Source organism: Macaca thibetana, chromosome 4, assembly GCF_024542745.1.
Source record: "Macaca thibetana thibetana isolate TM-01 chromosome 4, ASM2454274v1, whole genome shotgun sequence".
Taxonomy (NCBI): Eukaryota; Metazoa; Chordata; class Mammalia; order Primates; family Cercopithecidae; genus Macaca; species Macaca thibetana.
In genome coordinates, this window is record NC_065581.1 from 73,250,402 (window position 1) to 73,275,818 (window position 25,417).

General features: G+C 38.4%; 3 protein-coding genes across 5 annotated transcripts in view; all 3 read right to left on the reverse strand.

Moving 5' to 3' along the window:
- Positions 1-25,417, reverse strand: part of COL12A1 (collagen type XII alpha 1 chain) — a 1,021,934-nt gene that overhangs the window by 919,522 nt on the left and 76,995 nt on the right. The window lies entirely within an intron of this gene.
- LOC126952142 (cytochrome c oxidase subunit 7A2, mitochondrial) overlaps positions 1-25,417 on the reverse strand; it is a 1,153,643-nt gene that overhangs the window by 758,968 nt on the left and 369,258 nt on the right. The gene's annotated exons all lie outside the window — the stretch shown is intronic.
- The window catches only part of IMPG1 (interphotoreceptor matrix proteoglycan 1), a 146,106-nt gene that overhangs the window by 80,114 nt on the left and 40,575 nt on the right, over positions 1-25,417 (reverse strand). For both annotated transcript variants that reach the window (XM_050786503.1, XM_050786502.1), the window contains 5 exons: positions 17,206-17,270; positions 14,130-14,233; positions 12,369-12,509; positions 5,141-5,199; positions 1,462-1,482 (listed from right to left, as the gene is read on the reverse strand). In XM_050786503.1, coding sequence (XP_050642460.1) covers positions 1,462-1,482; positions 5,141-5,199; positions 12,369-12,509; positions 14,130-14,233; positions 17,206-17,270 — 390 coding nt within the window. The remainder of the gene's footprint in view (positions 1-1,461; positions 1,483-5,140; positions 5,200-12,368; positions 12,510-14,129; positions 14,234-17,205; positions 17,271-25,417) is intronic.

Sequence of the window (25,417 nt, forward strand, 5' to 3'; positions counted from 1 at the left end):
GTTTGTTTTTTCCGACAGGGTCTCACTCTGTTACCCAGGCTGGAGTGCATTGGCATGATCATGGCTCACTGTAGCCTCGAAGTCCTGGGGCTCAGGTGATCCTTCTGCCTTATCCCCCAGCATAGCTGGGAATGCGGGAAGGAGGTGGGCTAATTTTAAAGTTTTTTGTAGAGACAGAGTCTTGCCATGTTGTCCAGACTGGTTTCATACTCATGGCTCAAGTGATCTGCCTGCTGTGGCCTCCCAAAGTGCTGGGGTTACAGGCCTGAGCCACTGTGCCCACCTACGTCTTTTTGAAAAAGTGTTTTTTGTCAAAAGTTGCTGGTATTGACCACTATTTTTTGTGATCTTATAAGTCATGCCGTGCCAATCAGGAAGAAGGACGAATTACCCTTTCTTCTACAAATAGCCTCCTTTAGGAAGGTCTATGAAATAGCAATGTAAGATATAGCAGCAGTAGGATAATAGTATGTATATATATATACACACACTATATGTATGTAAAAAAGTCCAAATTACCCTTCTATATACCCATATATATGTTGTAACCAAGTAACCAAGTCAAAGGTTCAGTTCTTAAGGCTATTTCTTTCCTACTTTTTTTCTAAGAAGTATTTTTTAAATAAAAAATTACAACTTTAATTGAAAACACTCTTTTCCCTCAAGCTGCTTTTAAAATAACATCTTAGAAGGAAGGTGTGAGAAAAGAGAAAGATAAGCAGTACATAGGTAGCTGTATTTATTATCCTATTCATTAACTCAAAGCTTTTTTGCATGCAAAAATGAAACAGGATTCTTTATGTCTCTCCCCTCAGGAATCAGGTTTAACCTTTAGTTCATGTCATAAATCTATACAGAGTGATGTAGAAGTGTTTCAAGGCCACAGAAACTGATCATGTGTATTCTTGGTGGTTTTTCAGACCATACAATGATTTAGAGTCTATTGTTTGTTATTTCACTAGTCAATTACAGAGCCAAAGTTGGATTCTTATTACTGAGCTCTCCAAGGTATAGTGGGCTCTTTTCTCAGTTCACATTGACCTTGGAAAGGAACAAATTAGTTTCTCTGTTTTATCCCAGACTTCGGTTGCTTCCACGTATATGTGTGCTTTCAGATAGACAACTGCCCAATACAAATGGCATTTAAGAAATAAAGTATGCTTGCAGCACAGAAATGTGTTTTTATTTTCTGACTATACCTTGAGTATGATAAAATCCTGTTCAGTTGACCAAGGAAATGTATACCTATATACCACATAGAGACTTTGATTAGAGAGTTTTTTTCTTTAACTCTTTTACTGGGTAATTGTTCAATTACTTCCATTCAAATAAGAAACCATCAAAAAGTAATGGGCTTATCCCAGACATTATATGTAAAAATTATTTGTGCAATATCAGTATATAAATTTGGGGGAGGGGGAAACGTACTATATTTCAAAACATAAAAAAAGTCCAAATTACCCATCTTTTTCTTTCTTTGGTCTTCATTTCATCATGCACAATGGAAACATGAAAAAGAGAAAAAATTTTAATGACATTTATTGAGACATTCAATGAATTATTTTATATACAAAAGAAAAAAAATTTCCTTCCATTGTCTCTTATGTTTGCCCAGAGCTTTGAAGGAAACATATAAACTGCCATCAGAATTTGAATGGAAACTTTGAGAGTGATATGAATCTAAGGAAGTAAACATCATTATATGTTTCTGATTAGGATTTCAGCCTTAGTTCAAAGATTATCTGTACTTTGGTCTTCTTCTTAAATTCCTTAATGTCTTCATATTCCACCTAAAGAGGCTGGAAATCTATCCTATATGTTTTACATTTTGGGTGGTGCTGGTGCAGGAACATTTTTAAAAAGTACTTTGTAAATGGATTTCTCAGTTCTTACTGGCATTAAATGATTAGTTTATTCTTGAAGATAATTTATCTGAGGCAAAACCATGGAACTGGTGTTTTCTTGAGTGATTATTTTTTGAATTGTTGTAAGCAGTAAGCTTTGAGGGATTGGTCCAATTCACCATGGGACAGCTTGCAAGAAAAACTAACACTTGTTTACTGGGTGAGTGGTCTGTGCCAGAACGTTTACATGCATTCTCATTTAATCTTTTCAGCAATGTAATCCCAGCTTCACAGAAAAGGGAACAGGCACATAGAAGGAGGTGTCAAATGGGAATTGCAGGGTTGAAACCCTGGCTTTCCTGACCGCAAGCCTGGCTCATTTTTCCATGCTACCACCTGCTTGTGCATGAAAAAAGACCATTTACTCACCAAACTGATGAAAGCATTTTGGACTCCTTCGGACATATGTGTGAATTCAGTTTAGTAGCTATGTCCAGCTTTCTCCTTTTGCATTTCAAATGGTAGTTGCTGCCAAAGACACTCTACACATGTGATAGGATTGGCGTTGTTGCCCTTTCTGCCTGGACTATCTGAACTAATCGAACTTTCATCCCCAGATGTAATGTGACTGAAATGTACCTGCTACAGGCATACCACAACCCTCCTTCTGTGGAGGCAAGGAAGAATCTATGACTATCTAACTAGTGCTGCTGTATGGGGTGAGATCTCCTTTTCTACCAACCAGACATTCATCCTGCCTCTTGCTTGTTTTCAGCAATAGTTTGTAATCCATGTGGTTCTGTAAAGAGGCCAGGCTTCCTGGGTCAAGACCCTAGTCCTGTTAATTTTTAAATAATTGTTTCATTGAGGTATCATTGTGATAAACAAATGGGACATATAAATGGTATACAATCCAAGAATTTTGATGCCATACACCTATCAAACCATTACCACAATCAAGATAGTGAGCATATTCATCATCCGCAAAGCTTACTCATCCTACTGTGTCATTCTTCCCCTCCTATCCCTATCTGCCTCACCTTCCTAAGCAACTGCTGATCTGTTTCCTGTTACTGTAAATTGGTTTGCATTTTCTAGAGTCTATTATAAATAAAATAATGATGTACTTTTGTTTGGCTTCTTTCACTCAACATAGTTATTTTGAGATGCACCCATGTTGTTGTGTATTCCAACAGTTCATTTCTTTGTTGAGAAGTTGTCTATGGTAAGAATATGTGACAATTTGTTGCCCTGTTGATAGACATTTGGGTTATTTCCAGGTCTTGGTTATTAAGAATAAAGTGGCTTTGAACATTTGTGAACAAGTATTTGAAGGAGTATACTCTTCAACAAGACTGCATGATTATTAATAGTTTTCTGCCTTTCTGAGAGATAAAGCAATATTTAAAGAGGAATTTTCATTGTTCATCCTCATAATTGTGTTAATGATACGTTCTAGCTACTTCCCAGTCACGTTGAATTCAGTGAAGTCACTGATAAAAAAGTACTTGTTAAATTGTAAATCAACCTTTATACAAATGAGCTGGAGGAAAGCCAGTACCAGGAGACTCACAGGGTTTTTGGTTTTCTTCAGGGATCTGGCCCACAAAAAAGCAATTTCCTTAATAATATATTTACTTTATAATATTGTGAGCATCATTATTAATGATTACAATTTTGCCACTGTCATGAGCATATTATTTATTGTATTCAAGGGCCAAAATATTTTATGGTGGACTAAATCTTCATGTCATCACGGAAATCACTGGGAAAATGTGATCAAACTTACTTTGTAAGCATCTTTGGCAGAAATAATAATAAATCCTTACAAAGATAAGCACTTGGTAAAAATTCAGTGTCAAGGGATGTATCTTTAAAATATTTACCTTGCAAAATTTCATCATCTAACATTTTGGTTTACTTCCAAAACACATTGTTTAAACACTTGTTTTTCATTTATTGAAGGGAGGTGGATAATGAGCATTTTAATATTCACCAAAAGAACTGTTCCCATCATTTCCTTCAGCTTTAAATTAAAAATTTGTTCTTCCACTGCAGTGGTTTATTCAGAAAACGTCTGCATTTATGCAGAATATTTTTCTATCAACTTTTATTTTTCTCTAATCCATCTGATTTCACAGAAAATACTACAGAGCAGCATCTTGAAATAAAGAAAAATGAGTCTGCTTTGGTAGATATTAAGGGTTTCATCTTTTATAACTTTCACTTTTCAGTATTTCCTTTCTCTGGAGTTATACAAATCAGAGGGGCCTGATAGCTTTGGAAGAAATAAACCAAGAGAGCTCCCTGCAAAGCTATTTCTTTTTCTGGGCCTGTGGAGCCCTTGCTCTGTGCATCTTCTTGCTTTAAGACAGTAGGCAGTGAAGGAGCCGGAACACTCCTGGGGAAGCCCACTCTCCTTGGTTTACAAAGCTCGTTTGGGGCAAGAAATCTCATTCTGCTCATACCAGGACTGACACTTACCCTGTGGCACATTTTAAAAATAGCATATTATGAGTTCACCTGTAGATGTTTTGAAAAATGAGAACTTAAAGAAAAGATTTAAAAATTATTTCCCCCAATCATGAACCCACATGAGAGTGTTGTGATGCTGATGGATACAGCCCTCCTTGTGCCAAAGATGTGGGAACATGGTTAAACCCACTTTAGTGTGGCACTGTCTTATGATCTTATGTTTTTATTTAAAATTTTAATTTAATAATTTTTGAGTGGTAATAGAGTACTATGAGTCAGATGTCAAAATGACATAAAAGATATATTTTAGAATGTCTTGCTTATGCTCCTATTCCTTTCCATCCCATTTTCCCAACTCTTCTACCCTGATAGCGATGACTTTTTATTGTTCACTTATCTCTCTTGGGCAGCATGGTTTGTTTAAATAGTGATGCTATTTAGCATCCCATAGGAAACCAGGCAATCAGACACCAAGGCGCTTAATTGCTACCTTGTTTTCATCTGTCTGTACTGAGGTAGTTTCCTAAGAAGCTCATTCATAACCACATGGCCAAGGACAGCAGATGAGCTCTCTACAGAGAGCAGTATTTCTGATTCCCAGAAGAAGGAAGGAATACAGCTCCTGTGCTACCCCTTAAGAATCACCTGGAGTCATGTTCTAATTAGACAGTTCCTTTATCTGAAACGTACTCCGTTTCCAGGATTTGGCAGAGCTAAACAACTGGGGAAAAAGGACCTTATAATCCTCATGACATTGCTTTTAAAAAAGGATAGGAAGAAAGTAATTTAAAAATTGAGAAGAGTTTGATTCTCTTACTTACCTAAATCCTAACACATGGATTTTTTTGAATCCTGGAAGTTTCTTAAATATCTTTTGCATCTGCAGAGAGAAAAACATTTATAAAATACTCTTTGGTTCTACTGGGTCAGTTCTTGCCTAACTGAAAAACCTAAACACTTTTGATGAGTTAGGGGAAGAGCTGAAAATGGAAAATTATTATTTTTTCTTTTAAAAAAATCTCTCCAAATTAATCAGATGAAAATGAAAAATTGAAACAACTAAAGAGGCCAAACTCTTTGTTCCTAGTGATTTCAAGTATTTTCCTATTTATTTAAAAGCTGTAACTGGGTAGTTCTGATTTGCTCTTATGGTTACTTTAAATAAAATATAAAATAGCTTTAAGGTGATATTTGAAGAAAACTTTTTGTTGATAGGAGTTTTGCTTATACACATAGAGTAATATTTTCTGACTATAATTATAACTAGAGGTAGCTATAATATTTTAACTATGATATTTTCTGAATTAATGATATGGCTTGGAAAATATCTATAATGTGAAAGGGATGATTACATTCAAAATGGCTGCTGCACCTAAACAAAGTGGTAGAAATAGATTCTAATCTAATAGATTAGATTTACTCTTAGATTCATATGGACTTCACAATAAATTTTCTTAATTAATTTGACCTTACTAATGAGGCCTGTTATCATAATATTTTATAATTGCTGTACTAACTAATCCTTAAGCTACCACAGCCTGGCCATTCTCTCCAGGCCACCGTCTCTCCTGCTGTCTCTAAATCCAGTGGCAATTTCTGTTCCCCATCTACAGTGTTCCTGCTCTTTCCTGGTTCTTCTTCCACTTCTCTGACCACTCTCTCCATCTTCCTTGCTCCATCCTATTCCTGTATTTACTTTCTACTTTAAACATAAGGAGCCTTCGAGTTTTCACCTTCAGCCTCCCTGCTTCACTCACTCTCTCTTTTCTTCTGGAAGCTCTACTGTAGATGCTCTGCTAGGCTCTGGGGACACTGTCACATGGACAAGTACTGCCCCATCCAGCTTTCCCGTTGGAAACTGGGAGGGAAGAGAGACTAAGATGAATGGATAATGGTTGAGTAGTGAAGTTTGGGAGAGAAAGCAGGGTGAAAGGTGAGACTGAACAGGTGAGCAAACACCCATCCCTTTCCTCTCTTCCCTTTCCTCTCTTCCCTGTCTCCTCTCTCCTATCCTTTTCCTCAAGGGATCTCATTTTCTCCCGTGGCTTAATTGATCAGTGATACGCAGCCTTGAGTTCTCCACATAAATATCCCAACATTTGCCACTAAGTGAATCTGCCCAAACCAGGGCCATTCTCTTCTTCTCAAATCTGCCTATGTCCTCAGCCTCTTTGCCTCAGACGGGGTCATGAATCCCGATTGTCTTCCATGCTAGAAAGCGCAGCATCCCTAGATACCTTCCCTCCCACCCCTCACATGCAGACACTGACTCTGGTTGGTTTGAATTCCACGAGGTCTTTTGTTTTCCCCATGTTCCTATTCACAGGGCTGGCACACCCTCCCTATCCCCACTCCTGCACTGCTGAAATGGGTTTACGTGTGTGAGTGGGCAGAGAAGAAATGGTTTTCTGGGTGTGTTGGGAGAGGAGGAAGGAGAAGGTATCTCCTTGACTACATTTATTTCGAAGTTAACCTTTTTATTAAGAATCTTCACTAACAATTCCGTGCTGGACCCACTGAACAAGATCCAACTGTTTAGAGTGTCATTTAAGACCCTCCAGAATCTGCACCCCACCCTCAGGTACCTTACTGTTCACTTCCTGCTATCATTATCCCCTTGACCAATATCTTGTCCTTTACTGACACTAAGCTAACCCCTGTTCCTTCCCACACACAATATACACTTCTGTTTCTTCAGGTTCCTATGAATTATTTTCTCTTCAATTTTTCCACCTTCTGCTTATTAACTTTCCCTCCTCCCCACACTGCACCCATTTTCAAAGCCAGCTCAGACATCTTCTGTACTGAAAAGCGTTTGTAGAGCCCCCAAATCAGGTTCAATTATTTTTTCTCTTTGCTATTCTAGAGTTTATTGCAGTATACCCCATAAAAGTCTGTGAGGTACATGTCAGTTTCCCTCGCTGAGATCATGATCTTTGGTCATGTCTTGTTTATTCTTTTCTTTACCTCCCTCCTTCTATTTAGCAGATTGTCATATACATAGTAGGGACTCAGCAAATTTTGTTTAATTGAGTTGAGTGCATCTCTTCATTCTCTAAATTCATTATCATTCCACTGTGTTGTCACCATATCAAAAATTACTGCCAATTCTACATTATTCGTGTGAAGGACTACAGCAGTGATGCACAGATAATCCCCAAATCACTTACACTGGGCTTTAGACTGCAGTACGATTTCTTTTCCCCCAGCAGACTGATTTACCTTCTAATTATATATATGTTTGATGACAATATTAAAAGCAGTTTCATTCCCTGAACATAATTGGAACCACAGTGATGAAGGTAGCTCAGCTTTTGAGTGATGAGGAGCTATTTGTACAGGATGGGGTTTAAATATTGGTTCTGCTACTTTCTAGCTGCAAGATCCTGAGTTTATTGCTCAATCTCTCTGAATCTTGGTCTCCTTACCCAAAAAGGAATAACAATGACAACTAATAAGTAACAAGTGCCTGGCACACAGCTGGGCAGTTAGTGATTTGTATTATTTACTTTCTTATTCTCTACTTCTTCTACTGGATTACCAGCTCCTGAGAGCCCACTTTTCTCTTACTCCCCTAAGTGAGCACACGGCATGGAGCCTGGAAAGAGCAGAGCAAGTCTTTAGTTAGTCATTTTTGAAACTCAGAGGGAGGAAGGACAGGAGGAGGGTCCCTGGAGAGGACAGTAGCAGAAGGCCTGGGGAGCAAGTTTCTGTGTCTCCACCCACAACCTGCCATGGGCTCAACAGAAATCTAGGAAGTTGGGTTTTGCAAAGCTAGTCTTTATTCTGAGGGCAGGCAGGAAGGTCTGTGTACATGCTTCATGTCTGCTGTGGCTTCCTGGGACAAACAGCTTTGGGACCACGGGGAATTTGCCATGCCATTTCAGTAACCGCTCCAGGGATTTAACATTTAAATCTGAGCTGCAGTTTCTGGAGCAACAGATTCAGATCCTGAACCATCCATTTTTCTTCTCCAGGATACCAGAGATGCTGTTATACACATGAAAACAGTCAATCGACCCTGGGACTGGCACTGTAGATGTCTGCAGCTGCAGCATCAGCAACAGGGAGCACTGCGGGGGAGAGCTCTCCTCCTCTCCAGGAGGGCTCCATGGCACTGGCTTGGGTGGAAGGGATTTATCGTTTGTGTTCATGCCCTCTTTGTGAACCTGTCTGGGATTGGTTAAGAATCAACTTTATTTAGGAGTGTGAGGAAGGCATCTAGGGAGGAGATGACAAAAGCCTCAGTTAATTCTGCTAAATAATCTTCTGGGGACCTTCTAGTCATGGAGCACTAACCACTAAATTGCTAATTAAGTGCCCAGTTAACCTTATTAATAATACTGAATGCACAGGGGCCTCCCTGATTCTGCTGGAATGTATGTTAACTGGGCTATAAAAAGGCAGCCGTGTTGAGTTCTCATGAATGTTTGCACAGGAGAAAGCATTCAGACAACAACTAAATGATTCCTTTTGACATTTGTATTAAATTGCTCATTAGGTTTATTGTGGAAATTAAATTACTGCAAAGCACTGTCCATTAATTCCTGATTAGGCCCGAATGTCTGTGCTAATGCAGGCATTGGGCTGTGGTGGGGCTGATTAGTTATCTGATGGCAGGCTGTGAGGTGGATGGGGCCCTGCTGGGGAGCCTGGTGAGGGAACAGATGCTGTAAGCAGAGGGGTTCCATCTTAGAGAAATCAGTGACGACTGCGCAAACGGAACCAGCAGGACTGATGCCAGGGGTCTCTGGAACAAGATTGGGCAGGGCATACTCTTCTTTGGCTTATAAGTTTTTCAGAGGCTAGCAAGACATGCCTGTTTGGCTGGGTGTGGTGGCTCACGCCTGTAATCCCAGCACTTTGGGAGGCCGAGGAGGGTGGATCACCTGAGGTCAGGAGTTCGAGACCAGCCTGAGCAACATGGTGAAATCCTGTCTCTACTAAAAATACAAAATTAGCTGGCCGTGGTGGTGCATGCCTGTAATTTCAGCTACTTGGGAGGCTGAGGCAGGAGAATTGCTTGAACCCAGGAGACGGAGGTTGCAGTGAGCTGAGATTCACCATTGCACTCCAGCATGGGCAACAAGAGTTAAACTCCATCTCAAAAAAAAAAAAAAAAAAAAAAAAAAAGAAAGAAAGAAAAGAAAAAGACAGAAGACATGCCCATTTGATGATGACACAGTAGTCCTTTCCCACAAATATTTATTCGGGAAAAATAGGAGGCATGGCATGGTGGTTAAGAGCAAGAGTTCTGGTGCCAGGCTGCCTGGGTTGGAATCTTGGTTTTGCTAGACAATAAATGTGGCACCGTTGGACATATTAATCTCCTTTCCTCAGTTCCCTCTTATAAAAAGAGGAAATAATATTACTCACTTATAGAATGAAAAGTTAAATGAGTTAGTACATGTGAAGCATTAAGAAAAGTACTAGCTATTATGTCTATACACAGCAGTTTCGACTTGGAAAGGAAGTCTGAAGTCATCTTCTACAATTTCTAAGTGAGGAAGTTAGGCTAGGGATCTCCAATTTCTCAGAGCTAATTTTTTTGCAAAACCAGGACTAGAACTCTGATTTTTAAAAAATCCCAATATATTTGCATTACTCTACATCAAATTGTTGTAGGTGTTTAGAAAATTGACAATAGATCATCGAAGAGCCTATGGCCAGTTATTCTACTTTGAAGATATTCTGACTATATTAAGGAATTGCCAAAAAGAATGTTCCAAAGAAAAATAGTTTGTTAACAAATTATTCTTGAATTCATTTGTTCTAATAATCCATGTCTGAATTAGTTTTCTGGTTCATAAATGCCCCATGCTGTCTTTTACTTTGACGTTTGTAGAAAGAATTCTTTACATTTTATTGACTGAATGCTGATGCAGAGACAGGCTGGAGGTTAAGAATGTTTCACTTATTCATCTCCTCTCCGGGTGAGAAGAGATATGTTTGAATTCTCCAAGTATGAGAAGGGGGCCTGTTTGTTTCCTGGCCATGCTGAGTAAGATTCATGTGCACTCCTGTTGTCCACAAATGTAGTTCTTGGTTATATAATCTCATGGATGCTTCTATTTTCAGTTGCATTTATACAAATGATTACTGAGTAGTTAACTGCATCCCAAACTCTGTATTAGAAGGTTAGGCATCAGAGATTGAAAGAACAGCTCCTGTTCTCTAGGAGAAGCTCATAGCCTGGTGGCGATGAGTGGGGTGAATGAAGAGGGAGGAATAGAGACAGCAAAGGCCATAGACACATAAGCAAGCAATATCAAGAAAGGGTGTTGTGAAAGAAATGAGTGAGCCCAGGAGAGACACTGGATGCAGAATGGGTAGAGGAAACTTTCCATGTTGAAGTATGTAAAACAAGACTTGGGGAAGGGCGTACTAGACAGAGCAGACAGCACATGTAAAGGCTAAACAGTCGGAAAAATTGGAAATAGTTTGCATTCCTGGAAACTAGAGTGAAAAGGAGGGGGATGATAAGGAACTGGTATACGGTGAGGCTCAAAAAAAAAAAAAAAAAAAAAAGGCAGAGATCTTGTTATTGCGTATAGATGCCACACTCAGCATAGTAGCTGGATTTATCCTGCAGGGAATTGAAGAGCCTTTGAATGTAATTAGGGACAGACAGATATAACAAAGGTCAGAGATGGAAGAGGCATCTTGGGAAAGCTCCTCAGTTTATTAATTGATGATATGGACAATATAATTGCCTTCCTCTTATCACCCATGAAAAATATTATGTCTTTAAATTGCATCAAACTGTAAAAATAGAAGTATTATGTAAAGACAAAGCATTATGAATTAAGAATTTATATTTTAATCCAGCATCTTCTCTACTTGGTGCCTAATATTCATTTTATTTTATTTAAATCTACTTTATTGAGGTATAATTGACATATCAAAAGCTGTCCATATTTAACATATACATCTTGATGAATTTGTCTATAAGTATATACCAGTGAAACCATCACCATAATGGTCGTCTAGCTATAGAGCATCTGCATATGTCTTTCAGTTAAATGAGATTTTAAAACCTACTAATTTTTATTTATTTATTTTAAATTTCATTCATTTATTTTTTGAGACAAAGTTTCACTCTTGTCGCCCAGGCTGGAGTGAAGTGGCGCGATCTTGGCTCACTGCCACCTCTGTCCCCTGGGTTCAAGCAGCTCTCCTGCCTCAGTCTCCCGAGTAGCTGGGATTACAGGCACCCACCACCACACCCAGCTAATTTTTGTATTTTTAGTAGAGACAGGGTTTTGCCACATTGGGGCCAGGCTGGTCTTGAATTGCTGACCTTGAATTCCTGATCTGCCCGCTTTGGCCTCCCAAAGTGCTAGGATTATAAGCATGAGCCACCGTGGTTGGCAAAACCTATTAATTTTTAAGGAAAATATAAATGTAAACACAGTAGTCCCTTTTTATCCTCTGTGGAGGGTACATTCTAAGACCCCATGGATGCCTGAAATTGTGGAGACTACCTAATCCCATATATACTATTTTTTTTCCATACATACATACCTATGATAAAGTTTAATTTATAAATTAGGCACAGTAAAAGATTTACAACAGTAACTAATAATGAAATAGAACAATTGTAACAATATACTACAAGAAAAGTTATGTGAATGTGGTCTCTCTCTCTCTCAGTATAATGCCTATGTGATGAGGTGAAGTAAGGTAAATGGTATAGAAATTGTGACATATGTTAGGCGACTATTGACCTTCTTAGTGAATTGTTTATTTCTGGAATTTTCAATTTAATATTTTTGGACTATAGTTGACAGGGTAACTGAAACTGTGGATAGAGGGGCCAGGTGGGGACCACTGCAGGTTTCGAGAATAAAAAAGCTGGAATAAAAAACTTTCCTGGAGATCCATTTGTTCTGACATGTTAGGACCCATTGTAATTTTGGTTTTCTTTTAAATGGTTGAACATGAATGACATGAGAAGCTGGAACTATTCGCCATAAGGGTTTATGTCCTATCGGCTCCCACCTCTCAGTCACAGCTTGGGGTGTGGTTGTACCAGCCAGGTCTACTCACCTGAAGTTGGGACTTTCCTGCTAGCTCCTGGTAATATGGTGACTGAGAGTCAGCGAGCTCTGCCTTGAACCTCTGGTTTATCAGAGAGATGCTGAGCTCCACCCTCTGCTCCTCAGACACAGCGAGTTCTGTTTCTCTTTCCTGAGTTAAAAAAAAAAAAAAAAAAAAAGAACTCTGTTAACCTAAACTACAATTAAATGGTTATTTTAGATAATATATGTTGATACTGTCTCAAGAAGTGGATTATGAAGGCTTAAGTGTTTTGCAATCAAAATCCTTTTAACTAGAACTTAGAGAAGAGACTAGACTGGTTTAATGAGAATATCTGTGCTTAAATTTCATATTGAAACTAGTTAGAAAGTACTATCAAGCCAAGAGAAAGTTTGAAATTTCTCTCAGAAAGAATGATGTATTTGGGCCACCTTTGGAAGCAGGTGGCTAAGAACGGAGGCACAGTTCTGAGGATCTGGACTCGGCTCCATCACTAACGGCCAAGGGGACATCCTTCTTGCCTGTTGGTCTGGAAACCAGCAGGGGTCTCTCATTGCTCTGAATTCATATGGGTTTCCAGGGCACAGAGCGAGCCCAGAACTCAGTTTCAAACTTGGGTTTGACAGAGTTTTCAACCTTGGATTCCCAGAAGATACTAAGGTCCGTTAGTTTTCTTAAAAAAGTAAAAAATATATCTGCAGAAAGTTGAATATCTCTGGTTACGTACATTGTCTCTTATAGTGAAATCAGAGTTACTGAAGCTGAAAGAAGAGAACGGTCAATGGAAATTGCCCTGAAGGACAGAGCTCAACTGGATAAATGGTAGCAGATGTATTTCCTCCCCATTTCTTGTCACAAACTCCCCTCTGCCATGGGCGTGGACAGTATTGCAGCCTCTTTAGTAGGACACAAGGAGGATGTGGATCCACGTTTAAAAGACTTCTGATGTTTGTTTAAAAGATTTTCATTCATTCAAAAAACACACATTGAGCATCTGTATGGGTGTAGCATGGTGCTAGGATCAATGGGACACTAAAAAGTCTGACATGCAGTATTCTTTAGAAGCTTACCATTTTGTCAGGCAAATTTGAAGTTTCATGGAACATTTAAATGAATGTGAAATGAAATATTCTGGGGATATTTAATCAGAGAGAGCAACTTATATTAGCTTTTGAAGAAGATGGGACATAGGGGTTGTGAGAAAAGAGATGACAGATGAGTCATCTCATCTGTCAGAGTGGTGGCCAGTGCTCCTCTTTGCCTTAGGACACTGGGTTCACTGTGTTCTGTGTTTATTTTTCTCCAGTTTTACACATAGGATTTTGGTCATTTTGATATCTATTTGACCTATTCATCCTGGACATGACTGAGAACAAAACCTTCGCTCTTACTGTCAACATAGAATTATACCTCAGTGGCGAAAGAGCTTCATGATTGATTGATTCATTCATTCTAACACTTGCTAAGCACCAATACATTTAAGTTTTGTTAGGTGCTGGGGCAAAAAGGCCCCAGCACTCCATAGCTTATAATTAAATTGTTTCTTGTAACTCCTCCTCCTTTCTTCTAGGTCTCAATCTATGTTTCCCCCCTCAGTACCTAAGAAGAAGTCAGAATAAAGAATAGAACAAAGTCACTGACTCTTAACCGAGTGACAACAATACAGCACTAATATTATTGAATGGATGGTTTATCCATTCTCTTTTCCTGTTTTGCTAAAGAACAAAAACAGGCACATGAAGAGCTAGATCGACTCTAGGAACTTCTTACTGTTGTAGGCATCTTGGTGTCGTTGAGTGCATTATCGAGAATTTCATTGAGGAGGGTGTCATCAGGAGTGACAGGGAAAGGCCCAAGTGAGACGCTGGCAACATCTGTGAAAATTTTAAAAATTAAGGACACAAAAATGAGAACAGAGGAGTTTAAATTAGAATGATGTCAAAATTCAATATGCTTTTTTGTCATTCTGAAATTTACAGATGTTAGATGCCTTCTGAAGTCATCTTTTTAAGATCATATAAATACGTTCTTGAAAAAATATGACTCATACTCTGTTCTAAATTCTTAATTCTTTCTATTAAAGACCTAAGTTTGATGCTCCCCTGTAGGTGTTATAGTTAAATGCTTTTGCTAGATGAGACCTGATTACTTTTTTCTTTTTGATACTACAAAGGACGCATAGGCAGATGTTTACCTTGAATTTGCTCTTCTGAGAGTTTTCTTAGAATACTACCCAAGTCTTTAAAATGTAGATTGCTTTAGCAATCATTGAGGCATAATATTTTAATCAGAAAATCCAAGAGATGAAAGAACATTAAGATGCTATGAATTTCACTTTTAGAACAGATCACCACAAACCATTTCAAATATGTGGCAAATGTTTTGATATTTTTAAAGATCTTCATAGAGTGCAAGTCTAGGTTCTATTCAAGCAAAGAAAAAAGCATTATTGTAATACAAATGCATTTCTATTTTGTAATAAATTACTATTTAAAAAATGCTCAGATAAAATAGTGTTATTGTTAATTGGTTTATATTTAGCCAGAAACAGCTTTCCATTTCAACCTTAATTAGGCAAAAACATAGAATGCCTTAGTTTATTCTTGTGTTTTAGAAAACAGGATATCCTGAAAAATGATTTGATCTTTCCTTACTCCCTGAAGAGCATGTGATACCTGGGAATTGGCAGTCACAAGTAGTCACTTGTCACTGTGAGGCTCTGTGAAGTAATTGCACTGGGTGTGAAATTGTGCTTCCTAGTGGGGGCATGAGAGCGGGTATCAGAATCATCTAGGCAAGATAGACTTTTGGCTAATAGAGTACATACCCTGTGGCATATCAGAACCTCAAAGGATGTGGTCCCTGGCATCTTCCCCTTCTGCCCTCATTGAAGAATCCTGCTGTGAGCAATTGGGATGGATGTGTTCTGTGCTCTGGACTTCACCAGACTATTGCCAATGTAAGGCGTCTTCAAACTTTGTAATTTTATGAATAATTGGTTTATGCTACAATTTTTGTTACAATAAGAAAGTGCTTAGCTAGTACCCTAGAAGAACCAATTTTTATTTGGCTATCCTTCCATTTTATTACCTTGAAAATGTAAATTATTCACATAATTACAACCGAAAGCAATTATTAGGTAGCCTGGGTTTACCTTTGAATGCATTCAGCCTCTTTTGGAGGTTTCTCACTCTTCCTTCACACCTAGGCACCTAGTAACATTTCCCAATCAAAATCTAATCTTGACTGTTCTGTGTGTGTACTTCAACCTCAGGTGTCCAGAAGTACTGGGTAAATAATTCTAAAACATTTGTTGCTAGAACTCAAATATATGGTGGTGATATATCACATTATATTATATCAGTTGTCCACTGGTCCCTAAAAATTTTTATTTAAAAAAATGAAAAATAATTTATAAGAAAGAGGTCATTTTAACTTATTGTAACTTATCTTACTAAATCTAATCTTGTTATTACAAAAGTTTCTATCAGCTAAAGTATACTAACTACAAATTTAAAGTAGAAATACAAATTTCAATTCTCTTATTAATTTTGATTGTTTTCCCATTTAAAATGAAGTCAGTACAAAACTTCTTTTTACATGTTTGTATGCTCCTCCTCTAAATAATACCTTTTTGAATAAGACTTGATATTAGGTGTCGCAGGTCAAATCTGAGCTGTTTATAAGTGGGAATTAACCATGAAGTTCTTCTTTTTATTGTTAAAAATGCATTTTACTGCTAACTATTTTATAATTAAAATTCAACTAGGCTTGTCCTATTATTATCTACAAGCCAGTCTAGAAATGATAAATCAGCTGAACTTAGGAGAAAACTGAAATATAGGCACAGCAGCTTACTCTGAATGTCAGTAAAGAAAGAAATGGGAAACTAATATTGTCATTTATTTACAAATATCTATTTTCTCAATTTCTACATTTTAAGTTATCAAAAATTAATTTCTTAAAATCTTATTCACATTACTAAAAATCAAATGAACTGGGGAATACAATGCCCACAGAATAGTTTTATTGTATATATTTAAAAGTATTCTTAGATTATATGGGAAAGTGGGAAGACTGCAATAGAAATATACATGAAAGAGAAATTTCAAACATCTAATATACACAGGAGAAATTATTTTCCTCTGCCTTTTGGCAAACTCTAGAATAAATAGTAATATTCAATATTGATAGGTGTTGTAATGAGACAGGCTCTTGTCTTTTCTGCCAGTGGGATGTTTAAATTGTAACAAAATTTCTGGAAAACAAATTTGGCAAAATTTATTAAAAGCCTTAAAATCCATAGTGTTTGATTTAGTAACCTATTTTTAGAAATTAGTGATTTGACAGAGATTTATGTTTAAATATCTTAATTAAAACACTATTTGTAATGTCAGTTACAATGATGCAATGGTTAAGTTGATGACATCTGTATGGATGCAATAGAATGTTGCAAGTCATTAAAATGATAATTTTGAAGAAATTTTAGTGGAACTATAAAATATCCTTTACATCGGGTTAAGTGGAAAAAATGACACAAACTCTAAGTAAAAACGGTCTCAGTAACGTGTATATAATAGAAGAAAGAAGGCAGAAAATAGTAAATGTTCATGATGGTTGCTTCCAAACTGTAAGATATTGAGTGGTTTGGTTTTACCTTTATTCTTTTCTGTATTTTCCGAGTTTTATACAATAAATTTAAATTATTTTACAAGGTTAGAAATATAAGCTAGCTTTGAGAAAATACATTTTAAACATTATCTTCAATTAGAAATTATTTTATAAATAACATGCTATCATGATTTGAATGAAAGTTTAGAAGCAAAGAAATTAGATCTAAGCTTACCTGTTGAAACCACAATGGTTTCACTAGGCTCTCCCAATGTCTTCTCTGTAGATACTTCATCTTTTCTATTAGTGCAACAGAAAAGAAAGAAGAGGTAGTGAAAGAGAACTTGATGACAGTAGAGAATATACATATAATTTCTTATACTGAGTAGACCTAAAAGTTATAGGAAAACCATACTTTAAAACTGGATTTACCTGGTTTTAAATTACAGAAGTAATTTTTGAATATAGTTTCATTGAGGAAAAATTCAAAAAACTCTCCAAAATGATTATGTTTGGCTCCAGTGTTTTCCACTGGAGTGGTTTTGTGTGGTCCTGGGGTTCTGTGGTAGGCAAAGCTGGTCTTTGGGGCCTAATGTTATAGTTCCATTGCACTTACACTGTGTTCTTGACATCAGAGATAATTGATGACATGATCTGTGACTGAAATATTCTTGTTAAAATCTCAGACCCTCAAGCCTGCATATTCAGAGTCATTAAGCTTATCTAATAAAGTAACTCTTGTGGTTAAATAATGGGAAAGAGGTAGATTTCTGGGTAATACAGGTTTACTAAATCTGTATTCTGGGCACAGCCATTGCCTGTAATGGTAACTAGCCAGGAAGTTGGTGGTAGGTTCTCAGTGCCATGGAATGATGGTGTGGAAGAGATTCTAGGAGCAGATCCAAGGTCATGGTGTTAGAGCTATTTGTGTATAATGTTGGCCCATTCTAACAAGCTTTACTTAGAAAGGAGTAGTGGTGAGAGAGCCAGGTGGGACGGGGTCCCCCACAAAACTCCAACCGGCCTGCCCAATGGGATAGAGCCTTGGGAAGTTTGCACAGTTTGCAGCCAGGAGGAGCCTGGACCCTCCTCTTCCTGTGTGGAACCTGAGATTCAAGCTGCATGCGGGAAGCACTCTAGCAGGGACTCTGGGCTAGCAAGAGTCCCTGTTTTCCCCCTTTTCTTCCTTTCCACCCAGTAAAACCCTGCTTTACTCACCCTTCAAACCATCTGAGAGCCTAAATTGTCATGGCTGTGGGAGGAACAAGGATCTTGTCTTTAGCTAAACTAAGGATAAGTCCTGCAACATTTTTGGTACCCAACGTGGGCCTCGAGAAGTAGTGAGTGAAATGGGGACTCAAAACCTCTCACTGTTGCTTCTAAGCCTTTTCATCCTCGGATTTCTGAGGGTGGGGGAAACCATGCCTCCATACTCCATCATTCCTGGGCATTTTCATGGCCGTTTCCTTCCTTTCTAGGGGTTGAAAAAGGAGCAGTGAGCAGCATCTCCCCTCTGCTCTCCCCTCCCTGCTGGGGCTGGAACACATGGTCTAAGGGTCCTACACAGCTGGCTGGCTTGTTCCCAGCCATGTGTCACTGCAGCAGCCTTCTGCTTCCCCGGCCAAGGGGTCCACCTCCATCGGACAGTAATTAAACTTCTTCCCTGGTGGAGGAACTCTTGCATAAGAATAAGAGGTTCTTCTTGAGGCATTTTTAAACGTTTTTCTTTTCTTTACTCTTCCCCACCCCTTCTGCAGTTAACCTTTAAAGTTCTTTTCCCCTTTACCAGGCCACACCACCCCCCCCAACAACTATCACTGTATTGTCTGCAAAGTTTTGGTTGTGAAATCAAGCCTCCATCGTTATACATCTTGAGGGCGTGGCTTGTAATTCCAGTGGCAAGACTTTGTTTAGTAATCCTGCCTTAGGGGATGAGCCCTTTCTGGTTTGCTATTTGAATGTTTTTCTAAATCAGTCTCTTAAATGACTGGTGTTTCTTCTGCCTGTCTGTGTGTGTACTGTGTGTAATGTCTGTCAAAGAGCTCTAATTAATTTGGCCTAAAGAAAGACAAGCACTTGGATCTATTTTTTTTTAAGGAAAGTTAAAAGCTGTAGTACCTTTCAGTGCATGTGACTTTAATCTTTAAGAAATAAAAACAACCTTAAAGATTATTGGTAAAATGAAGGTATCATTAAAACGTAAATAGGTGAACTAAACTATGCAGGTCAGATGCAAGGTTTGCTAAGTGTTTTGAGGTTATAAACTGCTTTTTGGGTTTTGAGAACTGTCTTGTTGGCTTCACAATAGGTAAGGCCTGGGGACATATGGAACTAATTACACCCTTAACTAAAAAGGCAAACCTCTGCTGCAGTTTGCACACAATTAAAGTAACTTACCAGGTTTTATCTTAAAGTTAAAAATTGTTGGGAGTTAACAATATAACATGTAATTGAAACTACTGAAAACAGATTGACATGCAAGGGGTGTAAGAACAGTAAAATGTGTTTTTATAGTAAAAGGTTATAAGAAGGCATGGAAATGTAAACTTTGGCCTAGGGTTAAAGGATTGTATTAAATTAGATGGAAAAAGGCTGAAGGTTCAAAGACGTGCTGGAAGAATTGTGGAAATTACTCTTTCAGAAGAGTTTCTTTGTGTGAACATATTGACTAAATTCAAAAAAAAGGTATTATGTGGTTTTTCCTGTAAATTGAGCATTGAGATAAAACCATAACAAAATTTTCTTCAGGCCCTAATCTGCTCTTTGGCAAAATTTGTAAAGAGTTATAAAAGGTTTTTGCTTCTTTAAGATTTCTGAGTCGTCATTTTGGCACAATAAATAATTTATGGCAATCTGGAATTACATTTCATAATATCAAGTGCTTTAAACATATTTAAAAGGCTACCCAAAATCAAACTTCAGTTTCAAAATTGTTCTTCTTGACACCTGGCTTTTTGGATAGTCCGGAGAGCCCCTGGAATGTCCAGAAAAGAGGTAAACAGGATTATTTGACATATTTAGGTACGTGGGATTGTCAAAATGATGTTCAATCTTCTTTAGGTCATATCTGGGTAAATAATGCTGATCTATGTTCCAAAATTCTGTAAGATTTTGAAAATTCTAATGTCTAAAAGTATGCTATCAATCATAATTAAGGTTGTTATGTTAACTTATTGTAAACCACGGAGATAACCAAATTTGTCAATTGTTTCTATCTGTAACTATGCTGGACATTTTGCTATTCACAGACAGTTGCTGTCTTGTTTTTATCCTTTTCAAAAGATGTTTCATAATAAGCTGTAGGACTTTAACAGGTGCTCTCAAATACAGACTTCTGATAACTTTGGAGATTGTAACATTGAAATAAGGGAAAATGTACAGGACTCATGAGGAGCTGAAATGCTTAAGAATATCAAGCCAAACCAGAGTTAATAAATGGACTGAACTCAGAAAGCTGAAGCAACCTTTTGACTTTTTCTTGGAATATTGCTGGTCCTTGTTTTATTTTTCAGAGTCAAGGAAACTTATTTTGAACTATTTATAGCCTTTAAAAATTAAGTAATGTATACTCCTGGGATAAAAATTTGGAGCATGTTTGTTTCTCTCTGCCTGGTTCCTTTAGAATTTGGAAACTGTGAGTATTCTTAACTTATGGCAATATAGTTGTTTGCATCAGTGCAATAAGAATCCATTTTTCTTTTGCAACAAGACACAATTGGAAAAATTGGGTATTTTATCAAGGCTTTGACTGAAAGTGTATGCCTCCCTTTAAGGAGTCCATCTTGACTTACCGAACCAATAAAAGCCTCCCAGTGGGGAAACTGGCCTCATACCCTTGTCTATGCAGTCCCTGTAGAGGGTCCTTGACCTATGGTCAGGAAAGAATGTCACTTTCTAACAGGTCCAGGACCTCCAAGTTTATCTTAGGACCTTAAGAGGAGGGATCACCCAACTCACAAGCATTTGAGGATACAACCATAGCTGGGATCAGCATTTAAAGGTCTCACCTGAGATTCCTTGTGGAACAGACGTCCACCAAAACCAATCCAAAAGGCTTATGTAGAAATAATTATTATTGCTGCACTTTATGTAAATAATTAGGCCAAGTATAAAACCAGTCTATTTGCAAACAACTCAGTCCTATTATGATTTTGTTTTTAACAAAAATGAGGACTGGAGAGAGGGAAATTATGTTTCAAAACTTACACATTTGTAATTAAATTCTAAACTCATTAGTTGTTTTTAAGTTTTTGCCTATATTTTAGACTAACCCTGCTTCTTCTGTGAACCAACCAGCAATCTCTGGCTGCAACTCAGAAAGAACAAGAGGGATGGGTAATGTAGAAATCTGGATCAATTTCTAGTTCTGAGCAATTATCCTGCAAATCCTGCCAGGTGATGGAATAAATAGGGAATAAATAGGGTGCCCATCACATGGAGGTTTCCTTTTTGGGGAAGTAGGACCAAGGGAAGTAACCAAAGCCAAGCACCATGCACCCAAATTCTAGCAAGCATAACTATAGCTACTAGTTATCTTGGTGTGTCACAAGACATCCTTTTCTCTCCCATGTTGGAGGACTCAATTCCACAGTTTCACCTTAGCATTCAGCTTATGATAACGAGTCCATGGAATCCCCTGAGACATATTTTTGTCCCAAACTCAATTCCGAGCTTCAGGCAAAAGCCCTAGGAAGGAAAACTGGATCTGAGGGATCCAGAGGCAAATGACAACAGAGGTTAAAAGGCACAGCACAGGTGAACATGGCTGATTCCTGCTGATTTAGCCAACCCCAAGCCTCCTGTTTTGTGGATAAAGGCCACGTTAATATCTGTGGTATAAATGAGGTCTAGGGAATTCCAAGGCTACTGACGGTAGCAGGGATAGAGACATAGATGAGAGCAGATCATTTCCATTCTCTAAGGCCCTCCCTGCTTGATGGGTGCAAGCTGTTTTGGCATTCATGGTGGGAACTGACAAGGTCACCGGGATTTGGGGATGCAAGGATGGAAGAGGGAAAGAGGACACTCTTCATTCTCTCCCTCATGTACCCTGGGCATATGTTAGGAAGAGAAGGAAACCAGAGATGCCTGCTCCCCTCTTTCTAGATGTGTAGCCATTCATCTTCAGTCTGCATCCCTTTCAAATGCATCCCGAACTCCTGGGACTCCTTTAAAAAATGCCTTATTTTTCCTTTCTCCTCCTCTGTTCCCTCTTCACTGATACATAATTGTGTCTTCATACTACGCTCCCCTCAGATGCATCCTCTAGACTGGAAAGAGTTAATTTCCCAAACCTTAAACTGGTTGTTTTAGGATTGGGCTCAGGGGAAAGGAAGCCAGAAGCCCAACATGCTGGCAAAAAGGGCCATCAGACTCTGACAGTCATGCAACCAGAGCCTCAGACAATGACCCCTTCTGCTGGGAATCCTTAAATAGGCCTCTGAGTGAGCTTGACTGCTGTTTCCCCAAAACAACAGCCCCTGTCAGCAGGAAGCGGTTTTGTCTTTGTCTTTATTCTTAATCCAATGGTTAGACGTACTTCTTTAGAGTGGGGAATGAGAGAGCCAAGTGGGGAGGGGGTCCCCGGAAAAATTCCAACCAGCCTGCCCCCTGGGGTAGAGCCTCTGGAAGTTCATGCCATTTACAGCAAGGAGGAGCCTGGCCCCTCCTCTTTCTGTGTGGAACCTGGGATTCAAGCTGTGGGTGGGAAGCAGTCTAGCTAGGCCAGTGTCCGTTTCCCCCTTTTCTTCCTTTCCACCCAATAAAACCCTGCCTTACTCAGCCTTCAAACCATCCGCAAGCCTAAATTTTCATGGTTGTGGGATAGACAAGGACCCCATTTTTAGCTGAACTAGGGAAAAGTCCTGTAACAATGGTAGTAATATTTTCTGAAACTCACTGAAAGGTTTGTTACTATAAGCTATTAGGTCCAAAGCGTTGTGTCTGCATTAGTATAATATAGCAGCATTTGACCGATATATTTGATCTAATTTTCTGTGGCTCATGATGATGGGAAGGCCAAGGGGAATGGCTAGGTGTTCTGGTGTTTTACAGTACAGTTATCTAGAATTAGTCATAGCCAATAGTATCACCTACATATTTCTGCCACACACAATTCTGCCATATTGTTAATGTGTAATATACAAAATTAACAGATGTTAATCTGTTACATCAGAACAGATGTTAACTGTAAACATCGATGACTACAGTTGTGCACACAGGCCAGATAAAAATTTAGCCTCTATAGTGGAATTTGAAATCAGCTATTCTTGTTATTTTCTTCTGGTATTATACTACGTACTTAATAAATGGTTTTTATAAAAACCATATTTAACAACTCTCATTATATCAAACATTATAGCACTCATAGCCTAGACAATTTGTTTTTACTTTAGAGATCTTTGTTTATAGTAAGATCTCCTTCCTCTTAATATCACTCTCATCTCCTTTTGTGTCTTGCCGTAAAAAAAAAAAAAGATAACCAAAATAATAGCTAGTAAAATGCTGGCTATCGCATTAGTTACAAGTCAACAGTCCATTTTGTGCAGGACGCTGTGATGATGTTTTCTTGCCCTTTACTAAAAGATGTGATTCTGCCATTAAACTGGCAATCTACACCATCACCAAGGATCTGTAATTTGGGAAGCTGAGCTACTCAGTTCTTCCACTGGATTTATTTCAAAGTCATTTGAAATTGGCCGACTTACGGGTTAGTCAGGTGAGAACATTTTGTTTTGTCTTCTTAGAAAGGATTATAAGAAAAGATAATTTCTTTCCTTTTCTTTCTTTTTTTCTTTGTTGAAAACAACTTGGTAACCATAGCTAATGTAAAATGTTTGTTTCATGTTCCTTTCTTTCTCTCCAGCAATGCTGGCAGGTACAGGAATAGATGAAATGCTTCTATTTCCTTTTCTTTCTGGCTTGGGTAATTGTTCCTTATAGTTTTTAATGGTTCTCTGTCGAGATTTGGTACGTTCTGTTGATTTTTTTTTTTCTTTTGGATGCACCCTGAGTTGCCTTCTTTTTCTTTTTTAAAAGTGGAAGCATCAGTAAAGTATTATCCTATATTTAAATGAGAAGAATCAATATGTCTGTGTTTTGTGAACAAAGGTAATACTGTAGTATTAAGATTTTCCTTAGTCACATTATTTCTCCTGGCAATCTCTTTTTAAAATCTGTAAAAGAGTGGCTTGATAGACATAATTGATTAACAAAATATATGAGGATTTTGCTCAGTTTTGTACAGTAGGTGGGAAAGTATGAAACAGTTCCTGCCCTTGAGCAGTTTATACTCCTACAGGAAAACTGGAGAAAGCAAGGGAGTGTTCAATAAAAATATAAGTGCCAAAAAGAGTACAAAGTTCAAAGCAGGAAGAGATTGCTGTAAACTCAAATAGTCTGTTAAGACATCCTGGTGAGGCGGGATTCCACCTGGAGCCTGAACGAGAGTAGAATTTTGATAGATGGAGTGGAAAAGGCAGATTCTTCCAAGCAAGAGGGAAAGGTTAGGGTCAGAATCCGAATGAATAGGGTGTGGTCGATATGCAGTGAGGAAGAGGCATGGTGGCAGCTGTGGAATCATGGATAATAATAATGGGAGGCCAAGTTGGAAAGGTTAGGAGGTGAAAGGTCTGGATTAGTTAGTTCGGCTTCTGCCTCAGTGAAGGTTCTAGCAAGAAACAGATGACTCACTCATAGTGGGGTAACTTGTGCAAAGTTCAATAAAGGGATTATTTATGAAGTTGTGTGAAGAGTATAAGAGCAACCTCAAGGGAGAGCACAGTACCCCACAGGTTCAGTAACAGTGCGGTGCTAAAACTATCCTTGGGGCCAGAAGGGATGAGAGGAGACCAGGAGCCAGCCACAGAGAAGGCCCTCTGGAAAGAACGGCCTGGCAGGAACTGAGCTGAAGCTGACAAAGGCCAATAGGCCTTAAAGACTCTGCAGGTGTGTGTGTACATTTTCTGCCAGCATTCTCTTCTCTCTCTGATTTCTTCCTCCTCACTGGCTGGCCGTAACCAGAAGCCAGAGGCAAGGGATGCCAGTGATGCAGTTCTTACCACTCAGTCTCCTGCACACGGAGGTGGGTTGGAGAAGGTTGGGGGTGGACATTCAGAACGGCAAGAGGAAGATGTAGGAATCTTTTGAAAGCCATTGAACAGGGCTCGATGTAATAAAAGGAATATTTCAGACTTATGAATCTAGTAGCAATTATGCAAGTTAAGGAGAAGAAGAGGTTAGAGGCAAGGAAATCTGTCAGGGAGATCAGATTAGACATTTTTCACAGAGTATATTAATAAGGTCCTAGACTAGGTTAGTGGCAAAGGGAATAGAAACAAAAGGGATAAATATGAAAGGCATTGTAAAGTACTGTCAGTAACTCGTATGGCCAAATTTGTGTCTCTCTTTGTAGTATTATCTTCAGATTTAGACTTCTAAATGCCATA